Below are 14,493 nucleotides of genomic sequence, written 5' to 3'. Positions count from 1 at the left end.
GCAAAATCTTACTTTTTTTTTTTTAATTGAAATCATTAGCCTCTAATGCATGAGCTTTTGGGATGCGTGTATAGCCCTCTAAGCTGGTCAAGTTGTAAAAGTCTGCTACTATCTTCCACACTGGTGGACTGAGCACAAGGAGACGGCGTGCACAAGGATTTTTCCCTTGGACATTGTTCGAGTTGCCACCCCTGGGGCAGAAGCCTGTCTGTCAGGCTGTTTCCTGGGGCACTGGAATTTATAAGTATTAGCATCTCCATCAGGTAGGTACTGCATGGAGACATTTAACCTCTGCAATCTAGAAGGAAAGGAAAAGGTCCTTTCACGTTCTATTTCTTTTAATAATTTCCCTGCACTCTTCAACACCTTCATCTTGCAGATCACCCCACAAAGGCCCTTCTGGGATATTCCTAGGTCAAGTTGAGAGAATGGGTCTACTGCATGTTATATGGAAATGAGAGAATCTGGGGACACTTTAGAGGATGATGAGGTGCTAGGGATGGTCTTTATGTCTCATCAGGACAGTTTGGGATGTGAAGGGAAGATGACTCCCCCTCCTCTGTACAGTTTGTGGGAAGGATAGAGACAGGTGGCCAAGTTACAGATTTGCTTTTCCAAAATATTCTGCTTAAAGGTTTTTAGCCATCCTGCAGTCACAAACACTTCTTTCTCAAGATAAGTAATCTCCATTTCAGCTGAGCCAAGGAAGAAACCTTTATGCCACCCATATTCCCCAAAGAAAATTTGTTTTAACCCTTGGGGCCCATCATCATCCTTTGTAAAAATAGAGTACGTGTAATGTCAAGAGCAGAATATTATTTTAACAAGGCAATGTTTTAAGAAGTAGCCAAAATCTTGCATGAGTCATGGTTCTAGGTACTCATTGACCAAAACCTTCAACTCTTAAATACAATCCTGGCCTTTCTGACTGCAGATAAATTACAGTACCTGCAAGTTAAAGCAGTATCATGGGTTGGGTCTCAGAGATAGGATGTTACTCTTGAAAGAATGATATCTAGGAGAGCGCTGCTTTGATGATGTTTGAGGAACATTGAATCTCCATTGCAAGGAGTTCGGGACAATACCAGCTTCCTTGAAACTTTATGGTGAAGTCCTAGTCCCATATGCATGTGCCATGCATCACCACCAGCAAAATTTTTATTTTCAAGTTGGCAAAATTTTAGATTTAGGTTGAAAATCTTTGTGCCAAGTTGCATTTTAATGAAAGTAAAATGAACAAAATAATAAATGCAGTCCTCTCCTCCCACCCCCACAAAAACCACCATGGAAGAGAGTTAATGGAAACCCTGACACTTAACTATTACTGCACTTCCAGGCGCCACTGTAATAATGGAGTAGTAAACCTTGTCCTGATAAAAGCTGTTCTGAAAGCAACAGCATTTATTGTACCTCCTCTGCTATTTGCAGAGCAGAACTGAAAAGTAGTTTGTTTTGCCTGGAATGAACTACTTTATGAATTTTAATGTACAATGTAATATTAAAAACTAAACCAGGATTAAAGAAGATTTTTGTTCCCAAGCTAAAACAGTAGTTATGAGAATGTGTTATATAAGATTTTTTTGTTTCAGTTTCAATGGGGAAGGAATGAGCTTCCATGTTTGTGAAAACCTCTTCATGCTGGTTATTCCTTCTATGACAACTTACCCTTTTTTTGGAAAACTGAATTAATCCAGAACTTCTTGCTGCTGTAATCAGTCTTATTTGATGAGAAGATATATCTGGGTAGGCCAGGAGGAGATGGATATGTTATTTTTTTTCAAGTATTCTTAGAAGACTAGATTGATTGGTGATAGGAAGATGGCCAAATGAATTCCTGATTCTCAGTGTGTTACATTTGTAAAATAATGCTCCCCTCTTCAGTTAGTATTTCCAATATTTGGTTACTGTCAAAAAAAAAAAAAGAATTAGCTTATCTATGGTTTCTTTCCTAAACAGAAAACGTAGGTGTGGGTGGGGTGGGAGGTTGTGCTTAAGTGTGGATGAGATGAGAGATTATATTTTGTTTTGTTTTTCTCTCCAAAATGAATACTTTTTCCACCTCCTCTCTCAAGTCCTGGAGCTGCACCATTGAGAGCTTTTTTGTTTTCTGTTGGGTTTTTTTGAGGAGGAGGGTGTTTTTTCAACCCAGCTTCAAACAGCCTCTGTCTTGAACTCAATTCTAAATTCAACACAACAGCCTAGATGCTGCTTATGTATAAATTATGAAACAGTTATATGTATGGATATTCTCCAAGAGGTTAATTGACATTATTGCATGGAATTCATCAGACCAGAGCAGACCAATAGTCAATCTAGACCAGCCAGAGTCTTCACCTATCTTTGAAGAGAAATTATTAAGACACAGGAAAAGAATTTTTATACTTGGCCAATGAAGTGAATTGGAAAGGGAGAGGATATGACTGAGAACCACAACTCTTGGTAATCCCCAAACCATCATTTTATAACTTTAAGACTTTATTCCCCTGAAGATCTTTGGGCTAATACTGCTTTTTGATGCAGTTATTAGTGTTTTCTGAATTCAGTTAGTGTTCCCTGATTAAATATCAACAGAAGGCAATAGGAGTTTGTTTTAACTTAATGACATATTAGATGCTGTTGAATTTATTGTACCTCTATAAAGATAGATGTGATTTGCGAACCAAAATGAGGATTTTCAGTAATTCCCTGGGTTAAATGCATATCCATATTAAACTGGACACTGAGAAGTGTGGACCAAGTAGCATAGTTTAAATTATGTCTACAGCATGGGTGTGTGATGGCTTTTGATGATCTGTGTGTTCACAGCTCAGTTAAGTGTTCTGTGAAGTACTGCTACAACATGAAGCTGTCCTTTGAAGCTCAGGAGCAATCAAAAAGGCAGTGTGCTTACCAAAGAGACACATTTTGATCAAGATCACAAGAGCAAAGTGTTTCCTTCCCAAAAACTAGTGTATGCTAGCTGAATACCTTCATCTTCTCATCTTCCCCTTGGGTCTTTTAAAGATTAGTTACAAGTTTAAATTATTTTGGGGGGAAGGACTGAAATTTGTTTCCTAAAATTTAAGCCCAAGGTTCAAGAAGGTGTCTTGACAAAGCCATCACTTTTTCATTCCCTAATTTAGCTTAGGCTGATGCACAGAGATAAGTCTGTCTACGGTTGTATGTTTAACATCCCCACCACTTGTCAGTTATCTTCTGGCACATCCTTCTTATTTAAAAGTTATAAAATTGCCACTGATTTTGTATTTTTAAATTATTTCACTGTATGATCTTCAGGAGATGCACCTGCTCTTGCAACCCTGTACTGATTTGTCCGGTGTGAGGCTTACCTTTTCCTGCTCTGCAGTGGGAAGGAGAGAGTTTCATGGTGCTGATCCTCCCTCCCTGCTGCCAGGTGCCTCAAATGTTTCTGAGCAACCTTTGTTCCAGGCTTGGCCACCCTCTTGTGCAATGTGGCTGGTAAAATATCACATTACAGAAAAGGCCATGGCTGCAAAGTACTAATTGTTTTCAGATGAAAAAAAAATCATATTAATAACTCTATGCCACCTTCTGGTATTTTTCTCCATTTCCATTTTTACTTAGAACCCTTGTGCTAATGCCTGCCAGAATGGGGACAAGGAAATGTTTGTGGACAACTTGTTCTTCTGAAGTTTTGCCCCTTGTAGTTAATGGGCATGTGTTAGCACAGTTCCTGAAAAGCCTGATGGACGAATCATGTTCAGCAAAAGTGGCATGCACTCCCAGTTTCTGGACTAGATTATTTTATATTAAAAGCACTATGGAAGATAGCTAACACAAACTGAGGATGGCATTTCTAGGAAAAAATGGACTGCTGATTTGCCTAAGTACATCTCTCATCCAAACCCTTTGACTCCCATATTGTGAGACTTGTGACATATGAATGCTCATAGAGTGTGAGATTAGAAGATGAATTATCATGTTGTCATGATTTCCTTTTGAACCTCAAGGGACTTCAGAGCACAGGAAGAAGCTGACTTGCACTGGATCAAACTGAGAGTGAAAGTGTGGGTTCAGACATGTACTTAAGAGTAGGCTGAATCACCTTCTGGAAGTGCCAGGCTCTGTCCATTAGACCTTGAATTAGGCTGAATGGCTGTCTTCAACTAGCTGTGTAACTTCAGAATAACCAAATTAATTCAGCTCTCAGTAACCTCTGTATGAGTCAGTATGTTTGAATTGAAATCTTAAGGTTTGATTTTGTTTGCATCATCACCTTGTGGGTTCTCGGCAGAAATCCAGTTTTCCTTTCCTCTGATCCACTTTAGGATTAGTGGCTCATTAGGTCCACTAATCTTGAGCAAGCCTTGCAAGAGTAACTGCTAAAGACAGACGTTATCCTAAACTACTGAGAATATTGTAGGATAAGCTGAGTACCTGCTGATTTTTTGTACCTCTCAACTGATATTGCAGAAACTGCAGTCTAACCTTGGTGGGATGATGCTTGGTGTTGAAACATCACTTCCATCATTTCCAGAGGATGAAGGAAAGGATAGTCTCCTGCACATCATGTCGCTACTGATGTATTTTTTTGTTGTTTTTCTTAATGCTGCAGATGCAGCATAAAGGTGGTACTGTAATCACTCTGTCTTGTTTACATGTTTGGTGTTTACTTAATCTGGATTGCAAGAAGAGTAAATATTTGGTGTATGTAAGCGAAATACAACTAGAATCAGTAGCTTTAAGAAAGTCCTATCTTGGTTTCATGAAGGAGTGGTTAAAGTATGCATTATTCTAAATTGTCTCTTAAAAACAGCTTAAGAATCAAACTGATAAGACAAATTTTTAAAAATTCAATCTTAAGACACAACTTTTCAACATTATCATGCATTTGAGTGTACTGGGCATAAGACAGGAATCAAGATATATCTGTCAGATTTCTATTTCATTAGAGATTCTTTTATGTTGCACTTACAATTTTTACTTAATTTGTGTGGGGCAAAGAAATCATGTAAGGGTTCACAAGTCTCTATAAGACTGTTTGACAGGTTTCCACCTAATTTATGACATTGAAATTTGCAATGGTCTGTTAATGGTAACTTGAATTTCAGATGCACCTGTTACAATGCACAGAATTTTCCTGTTTCCCAGTTGCTGGAACTATAGGTAACTTATAATGTTTATTCTGCAAAATGCTGAAGGAATATCAGAGAAAGATTGGATAGAAGGAATAAAATGCAAAGGGGAACTACTTAGGGAGGGAAAGAGAGGAAATAACTTTTTCATAATGAAAAATGTCTCATATTTTCTAGGTCAAAACTGCTACTATTGCTACAGAGAGGAATGGAAAACCAGAAAACAATTCCATGAACATTAATGCTTCCATTTATGATGAGATTCAGCAGGAAATGAAGAGAGCTAAGGTGTCCCAAGCACTGTTTGCGAAGGTTGCGGCAACCAAAAGCCAGGTAAAATTCCCAGGGCTCAAAGAGCTCCATTTCCTGTGCAGTTATTCCCCCAGATCAGTTTCTATGTGAGTTTAAATGGGTAGCTGGGTCAGTGTATCAGCTCAGTACAGCAACTCAGAGCTCCTTGCTGAGTCTGAGCTAACCTCTGGGTAGAGAAGCAGCTTCCTGAGATGTCTCACTCCCTTTTGCCCACCAGCCAGACACCTTCCCTGTGTGCCCGTGGATCTTGGTGTGGCTCAGAAGGGATCAGGTTCATCAGTTCTGAGCTGGTGTGGATGTGGCAAAAGCTGCAGTCAAGATCTGGGTATTGCTGCCAAATTCATCTTGAGGCTTTGTTGTTTTGCAATTGCATGTGCTGCAATGAGGAACGCTGGGGTGCTGGTTTTTTGCAAAAAATAATTTAGTCAGACCCACTGGTGAGACTGGCATGAGAGGTGGACTGTCAAAAAAAGAGAAAACCAACAAAAAAAGGACCCCAAAAAATTTCAGTTATACAAGTTATAGCTGAGAAAAAAAGTATAGTTTTGTCGAACACAATGTCTGCTTGGTTACCTGCTTGCGTGCATACATATATATTGCATATTCAGTTTTAAGCCTTTGTTTTGTGGTTTCCTATTCTTTTTTCTTTAACTGAAGATTTTCTGTCAAGTTTAGTGGCAAGAGGGAAATCAGTGGGCACTTGTTGGCTGTGATTATCATAAATGACATGTCTTCTGAGAAAGATCACTGGAGTACACAAATGCATTGATTTAAGTGAGAATGTATTCAAGAAGTAAAGGAAAAACATATAGAAAAATGAGAAAGGCATATGCTTGAAAGAAATGGTTGAAAGAAATCAAGTGTTGAATTTTCATATTAGATTAAGTGTTAAATACACTATCACTACTTCTTTATTTTTCTAAAATTACTTCATAGAAAAATTCAGCATCTTCCAGGGAAAGCTAGTGAAGCTCAGTTAGACTGATGTTTCTTGGGCAATCAGCATTTTAGTGCTGGTTTTCTTTTTAACAAGGCTTTAACTTTTGACTTCTGTGCTGTTCACATTTTGGAGTTCATAGTACAGAAAGGATGCTGTCTCTTAAGTTATATGGTGTAAGGAGCATTTAAAGGGATATTTTGGAAATGTTGTATCAAAATGATTAAACTCAAGCTGTGGACTGTAAAAATTATAGCTTTATAGGCCACATGCCTGCCTACCCTTCAATCACTGTCAAAGTGATAATTTCAACAATAATATGTTTCTTTTATTGTGGGATTCTAAACACCAAGTGCTGTTTAAACATTAAACTGAATTGTTTATGTTAGTGCTGTACTCAGTGTGTCATACATCAGGCCACTATAATCTCCCATGGAATGTAAAAATTCTGTCATGAATCATGGCTTGTATATCGGAAATTACTGTAATTTTGATTGGAAATTACAGAGCTCTTGAAATGTTTCTAATTATGATAGAATGTTACAGCAGCTTCCAACCTGTGTGCTCCTCAGATGTCTTTATTTACATGTCAAAACTTGGGGTTAGAGAACTGTCCGTTTTCTGCACCTTCCCCTTTCCACTGCATTCTTCTGTAAAGCTAAGGTATGAAGCCAGTCTATCAGCCCACATAATTTTGTTCTAATCTGATTTGTGCAATAGTGCATTTATTTAAGTGCAAAGCCTTAAAATTTCTAGGTGGATCAGCTCTTTCAGTGCTGACTTTCAGAGGGACAGGCAATCAAAATTAAGCCTGAAAGCCTCCAGAGGATTGCAGGGTTAGTTGAGCATTGATATAAAATCTAGATTCTTGTACAAACCTTGCTACTAAGTACAGAAAACAACATCAAACACATAGTTCTTTTCCATTTTACTCTGGTGATTATACCTGTGTTCCCAGGGGTTATTTTTCCCACCAATTTCAGCAATGTTAATTTATGTGTCTAGCATGCTTTCAGGTCTGTAGTTAAATAAAGTGTCATTTGTACTGGAAAGCTGCTTTGCAGAAGTAGCCTCCAAGGTAGATTAGGATGTGCTGGGTCTTCTCGAACTAGCTGACTGTTAGTAACCCAATTAATAATCTTTCAATATGTAGCACTGCCACCTATACTAAAGGAGGTGCATGTACTGTAAAAGATTCTTCATTGGAGCTCTTCAGTGGTACAAGTAAACATTTCTTGGGGCAAAAAAGTCTCCCTTGCGCAAAAAAGAGGCTTGTTCAAACATATTCTCTAAGAGAACCTCTCTTGAGAGAGATCTCTTTGTGATATTTTTTTCAGTTTGGAGATATTGGTTCCATACTCAGAACTGGAAATCCTGAGATAACCCAAGTTGTAGTGAAAAGTCTGAAGGACTCATATTAGAAAATGATGTGTTGATTAACATTTTTGTTTTTAAAAACTGCTAAAATTGAACATTATTGATTTTATCTTATTTTGGATATAAGGACTTAATTAATTTTGGAGTGCAGTCTGGAGTTGTGATGTAAAACCATATGTGACCTAAACCAGCTCTGTGAGGGGACAAAGGCCTAGAAGGCCTTGCCTTTTTTTTCCCTAATAAACTGATTTGGGGCAGCATTAGATTGGATGTCTAAGGAGCCAGCATCTGCAAGGTGGCTGGGCTTGCCTGAGCCAGGAGACTGCAGATAATGTTCTGCTGACTAGAGCACTTTGTACAGAATTGCTACTAAATGATGCGCTACAGGAGTTTCTATTTGGGTAGCACCAAGGTAAAAAAGAGCATCTTCCCTTGCATTGTGTTAGTGCCTTTGGCAAGAGTGGAACTGGAAATCCTGGGATAATCACTTCATTACAATGAAAAGTCTGGAGGAAGCACCTTAGAAAATAATGTGTTGATTAACAGTTTTATTTTTAAATCCTCCTGAGTTGTAGAGGACCAACCGCATGTGGACCTGATGCTCAACAAAGCAGCTGCGTGCTGGGGCCTGCTGTGGCAGAGGTCCTGGGATCAGGCAGAGGTTGCTGTGCTTTTAAGAGAGTTCATTTTCTGACTCAGGTGGGAGATGATTTGTCTGCTTGAAGTTTCATGGTGCACTTTGCTGGAAACTTGTTAGTGTTCCCAAAGGAAAGGGCCTATCTGGTATATGGATTTGGGGGACACAGCTAGGACATTCCTTCCATTGTTGAATGCTTTTCCCATACAGGAATGCATACATTCAGTATATTTTTGAAGTTTCTATGTTTTTAAGGATTGATATATTATCTACAGAATAATTTAAAAATCTGTTAAATTCAAAATACATACTTCAAAAGTTAATATGATTATACTGAGGAGCTAAGGAAGATATTACAATTCAAATTCCTGGAATACATCGTATCTTTGGAGGGTTTTAGAACTTTAATTGGCAAAGCACGTAATGCCCCTGTTTAAAATCTTGTGGTTTTATTGTAGGTTGTCTTTCTAATAGGCCTGCATGGGTTTTTTGTTAGATTATGTTGAAAAGAAAGCTTTGCAAAAATGCACACAAAAGGAAGACAGAGGTTTACCAAGTGTTTTGTCTCTTCTTGCAGGTTGTTGATTCTTAATGGCAGAGTGGCAATACCAACAGTATTATTTGCTAAAATTTAATCAGCACACCTGAATAACTCTAAATTAAAAGAATCCACACGTAAAATTTTGTGGCATACATTAGTTTTACAATTTCATCATATTGGGTTTTTATTAAATTTGTAGCCTGAAAGTCTGATTAAACTACTTAAGGAAGCACATTCTTAATTTTGTTATTAAAAAAAAAAAAAAAAAGAAAAAAACCAGTTGATTTGTATAATGATCATTAAGGTATCATGGTTCAGTAACTCTGCAGTGGTTACGATGTTCTCATGTGGGATCCAGGGATGAGTTTGTCTTGATGGTGACAGATGCTGAAATCTAATTTTATTCCATAAAAACAGATAAACAAGCAAACAAAACCCCCATACTTAAGAGCCCTGAGAGATAAGGCAGGTAGAGACTTGTAGCGTTTCTGTATGTTTGCTATGTTTTGAGAAGTTAGATTTATGTCATGGCTTATCCTGCAAAGCTGTGGCTTGCATATGCTAGTATGAAGCAGGGAAGAAAGCAATACTTTGCTGAAAATTAGGTTAAATTGCTAAAGTTTTCTTAAATTTAGGAAATTACAGTTTGCAAAAACTGCAGTAATATCAAGCTCCATACCTCTGAGAGTCCCATGCACTACAGTTTCAGGCCACTAGCCTGCTTTTTTTACCTAAAGAAGTTTAATTTCTAGTGAAATAAATGGGTGAAATCAATACTCTTTTGCAGTCAATCCTGCAATCCTGGCTCGTTATGGCCCCAGAGGTGCTGAATGCCCTCCCTTCTCACCAAATGAAAATACCTGTATGTGGAGGGTGAGACTCTTGGTTCTCACAGAATCATGCTTAGATTTGAAAATAATTCTAATAGAGTACCACCATACCTTTATAAACCTCATTTAATGATGTAGTTCTGACCTGTTACTTCTGAGCTGTTGTGTTGTGTTGCCCAGTTTCCTGTTCTTCCGTCCCTGTCTTTTGCTTTGGTTAGTAGCAGTTTCACATACAAAGTGTGGAGGTAAAATCATGGTTTTCAGAACATGCTAGAGACTCCATCCTGAGCCATCCAGCAAGTATTTTATACAGTGGCTATTTAATTAGAAGGGGTTGACTTTTTGCCTTTTTATGCACCAGGAGTGTTCTCTTCCAGGAGGCTGCATAGGAGATCCTATGGGTAGGCACTAGGCAGAGCATCTAGCACTCATGAGTAGATGGGAAGGAGTTAAATGGGAAGGGAATGCTAAACATTGGCACTAAAAATGCTTTTGGCATGCAAATACCATGCTTTTCCTGACATAAATATTTTCAGAATAGGCCATTAGAGTTCAGGTATATAAAACCCTGCTTTTACTGGAAATTTTAATGTTGTAGTAAACCTAGAGATTTATAGTGAAAAATTGATGTCTGTTATCTCACTTTTATCTTTTTAACCAGCAGTTTTATAAATGCTATATCTTTGATCTGGCTTTTTCCATCTAGAGACTAAGCTATATACTCTAATAGGAAAGTCATTTTTAAACAGCTTCCCACACTGAACAAGCACGGTATTGTGGATCTGGCACAGAGATGTAACATGCCATTACCGCAGATATAGAACAATCTATTCAACTATTTTCCAGCTGGAGGAAAAGAAACCTTTTTATCACCAAGAGTAACCCTCTGATAACAATGTGGCTTTAGGAGGGGATCTTGAAATTTATTTCCAAAGCTGTTTCCTCAGGGCACTGCACTTCAGGCTGCCCTGAGGGGTGCAACCTGCAGGGCAGGAGGGGGCTCAGTCCTTTGCCCATCACCCTGCTCTCAGTCAAGTTCTCTCCTGCCTTTGTCTCCCTCAGAGCAGCTGAGTCACTTCCTGGGTTTAAATCTTGGCTTAAAAACCTCCTTCCCCCCCACCCTCCCTCCCCCCCAACCTCAGTGTACAATGGATTCTCTGTGGAGCAGGGGGGGATGCTGCACAGGGAGACGCGAGGTGGAAACACAATGTACTCTGAGGTCTGTTGTTTCACAGGTCCACCTGGAAATAAACCCCTCACCCCGGTGCAAAGGCGAGATACAGTAGTTAGAAAACATTAGCTGCAAAAACACACAACAACATCTATTTTTTATAATTTTTTAATGTTGTTTTCCTCCCCCCTCGTTGCCTGGGGGTGATTGCTCTGGCAGTTGAAGAGGTGCCATGAGCAGCAGGAGTCGGGTGGGATCGGGTGTCGGCAGGGATGCAAGAGGAAGAGTGTGAACTGAGAAAGCAAGATGGGCTTTTGCATGCGATCGAGAATTGCCCCATAAAGCGGCATGTCATTCAGTGAAACTGTGAAACTTGGCAGATAGAGCTGATTTGTTTCTTTCACAAAATACCGAGTTACAGAGTCATAGTGTGTTCTGTCTTGCCCAGGTCAGAGGAAAAAGGATCTTCAGGTTTCTGGTAGGGGAAAAAAATTAATGTTCCATGTCCTTCCTCTGCCCCATGTCCTAGTCCCTCTTACAATATCTCCTCTCAGAAATAAAGGTTAAGATCTCAGGAAATTTCCATAGCTTTTTTTAAAAAAATACTTCTCAGAAGGGGAGTAGAAAAATTGAGTTTAGCTGACTCTCATATCTCTTGACCGTGGGAGACCCAAGAAAAGGCTGGCATTGATCCTGACTATATCCCACTTTTTTGGTATGGCTTTGGTGGAGTGGCTAGACTTCAGTGAGCCTTGGGTTCCCCCTAATAAAGAATAGACGGCAGCTTCATGAATCAACAAAGATGCACTGAAGAGAAACCACCTTAAAATCTTCAAGGTGGTTCACATCAGCATGTAATTGCCCACGTCACCTTGGAGCCAGGTATCCCTTTCAACACGTTAGGCAAAGGCTAGATTTGTTGACACACTGATGAAAAAGAGTACTTCCTGAGCCTGCTTTACACGAGGGGTCATATCAGCTGAGGCTGGAGGTTCCCAGCCAGACGGGTGGCAGCAGGAGCTGTTCAAATGCTGCCGTTTAAAGGACTGGTAGGGGCTTCAGGAGATGGAGTATATTTGAGCCCTGAGGAGAGCTTCCCTGGAGGGATACAGTGCACACCTGCCCTGCTCTGCTTTGCTTGGGAGTTAATGCTTAACGCTCTCACGGCCGCAGCCTGTGGCGCGTCCCTGGGAGGCGCTGGGACCGCTGAGTGCCTGGCAGGATGCGGCCCGCAGGTGTCCAGGAACAGCAGAGTGGGGGGTTTTGGTTGGATGGATTTTGTCTGGTGGAAAGAGCATAAATGAGTGAGAGAAGCTAAGAGAAGTACAAGTTAAAGTCATTAAATGTACAAATGGAAAAAGAGAGCCAAGAAGAGAAAGCTCTTTACAAAATATAAAATTATGTTAAAGCATCAAGACGGCACAACATAAGGAATGTTTGGTACATGTTATTGAAACTGAAAAATCAGAGTATGGAATGAATTATAATTTAGCATAATCCATAATTTTACAGTTTTCATTTTGAATTATTTATCTTATATGATTTGATTAAAGATAAAACTGGCTGACAAGATCTCTAACATCTCTGCATGTCTGAATGTCAAATGAAAAAACTCTGTATTATAACTTCACCATTTTAAATTTTTTATTTGTATTGTTTCTATATAGCTCCCTTTTATTTTTAAAGCATATTTCAGCTACTCATTGTGTACACGCGATTCCATAACCCATCAGGCTTCAGTGTTGCCTCAGTACCTCTGATTCAGTAAATCAGATCATAGGCAGCATGCTGTCATATAATAAGGTGTCTGATCCTTATTACCAGTTTGTTGATGCACAGACTCCTTCAAATTGACCATTGCAACACATGGTTTCCCCTGAAACTAGCTGTGATAATTAGCGTGGCTCTAATGAGACAGAATGTCACTGATCTTGTGCTGAACTGTCGAGTATCGACGCTACGGATGGGAACTGTCAAAGCTTGCCATCTGTGACAGAGCTTGGCATATTCCATTTGCAAGGTAGAGCATGCTCAATAGGCTGTTTTTAAACAAATGGTCCATTTCTTGATTAGGGCTCTGTGTTCTGTTACTGTGCAAGACTTTATATCATAGTTAAACTTCTTGCTTTTTTTCCCCCTTTTTCTTCTGCTGGGGTAAGCTTGTTAGGAAATGAAAACATTAATGATCCTCAAACCAGTCCTTCAGGCTTCTGTTAGACTTCTGGGGAGAGGTGGGGAGGATCTGATCACATATTTATTCTTCTTCCTTCCCCCAGTTATTTTCATGTATTTCTTCTAGGGCTTGTGATCCTTCAAGCCTTTTATCTGATTTTTTTAAGCACTGAGGGATAGGGATGGCATAGTTTTGAAGTATAGCAGAACAAAAATTTGAAAGTCTCGGGTGACGTGCAGCAGGAGCATATGCACCTGGGATGAAGGATTGAACTGGTCAGGAGAGTCAGGCACCCAGGCTCCCAGGACTGGCCCTGCAAAATGCTGTGAAAAAAGTCCAGCGCTGCTTATCATTCCAAAATATGCTTTGTTGCTTTTTATTTCCTCCTTCTCTGGCAGACCACACAGGGCTTGTTCTGAAGAACATTTTCACTAATCTGATCAGGCAGCCAAATACGCCGGGAAAACTGCTTTAATGATCCCACTAATTACCTCAAGTCAATATGAACTGTATTATTAGACTGAGGGAAAATATTCCATTAGGTCTCCCCCTTGGGAGTTTCTCCGCTTTGTGATGTCACCGAAGCCTTCGCCCTCTCGCTTGTAATTAATTTTATTTACACACGCAGGCACGCACAAGGTCACACCTGCACAACCGGAGCTGGCCAGGGAGCTAGTGGCACTCAGGCTTAATCAGATCTGTCATAATTACCATTCTGCATGTTTCTGACACACGCTGTGAAATATTTCAATTTAACTGCCGCTACCAGCACAACCAGATGTAGTGTGAGTGTGGCTGCATTGGAAATATTATTCCTCAGGATAAACTCTCTCCTCCTCCTTTTTCCTCCCACCCCCTCTCCCTTTTACAGCTAATGTGGCACAGAAGCTGATGTATCCTGTAAATCTTGAATGCAGTGCTAGATTGATAACAGCAGATTAGACAGTTTAACCACAAACAGCTTGTTCATTTTTCACAAATGAAAACCACATGTGGTGTAACTAAAATTTCAGGCTGGTTTTTTTTTTCCCCTTCTCTTTGGTTGTTGTTTCCTTTTGTGTGTGCGTGTGTGTGTTAAGGTCTGCCTTTAGCTGTAAAGGGGTGAAATAAAAGAGTAAACATACAGGGGAAAGAGACACTGCTGTCTTTGGAGATTATTTCTCTTTGACCTTTATTAAAAACCTTCCCTGTTTTGGCAAAGAAATCAGATACCACACAGGGGTTTGTCACTCACTCTGAGACTTTCTGATCTCTGGGGTTTATGCCCATTTATTAAAGAAGTCATCCTACTGTGCTGGTTTTGAAAATAACATGTCAGCAAACACCTCACTTTAAGAAGAGCTTCTAACCAAAAAATGTAGTCTTCATTGCTACCTAAATTTAGAAGAAATAAAATTTTCTGCCAAAGTTTTTCAACAT

General features: G+C 39.5%; 1 protein-coding gene across 3 annotated transcripts in view; it reads left to right on the top strand.

Moving 5' to 3' along the window:
- Nucleotides 1-14,493, top strand: part of SATB1 (SATB homeobox 1) — a 72,974-nt gene that overhangs the window by 41,100 nt on the left and 17,381 nt on the right. For all 3 annotated transcript variants that reach the window (XM_058805945.1, XM_058805951.1, XM_058805940.1), the window contains exon 9: nt 5,274-5,429. In XM_058805945.1, coding sequence (XP_058661928.1) covers nt 5,274-5,429 — 156 coding nt within the window. The remainder of the gene's footprint in view (nt 1-5,273; nt 5,430-14,493) is intronic.

The sequence above is a fragment of the Ammospiza caudacuta genome, chromosome 1, assembly GCF_027887145.1.
Source record: "Ammospiza caudacuta isolate bAmmCau1 chromosome 1, bAmmCau1.pri, whole genome shotgun sequence".
Taxonomy (NCBI): Eukaryota; Metazoa; Chordata; class Aves; order Passeriformes; family Passerellidae; genus Ammospiza; species Ammospiza caudacuta.
The sequence above is the reverse complement of the archived record's forward strand: the minus strand, read 5'-3'. Positions and strand labels throughout refer to the sequence as shown.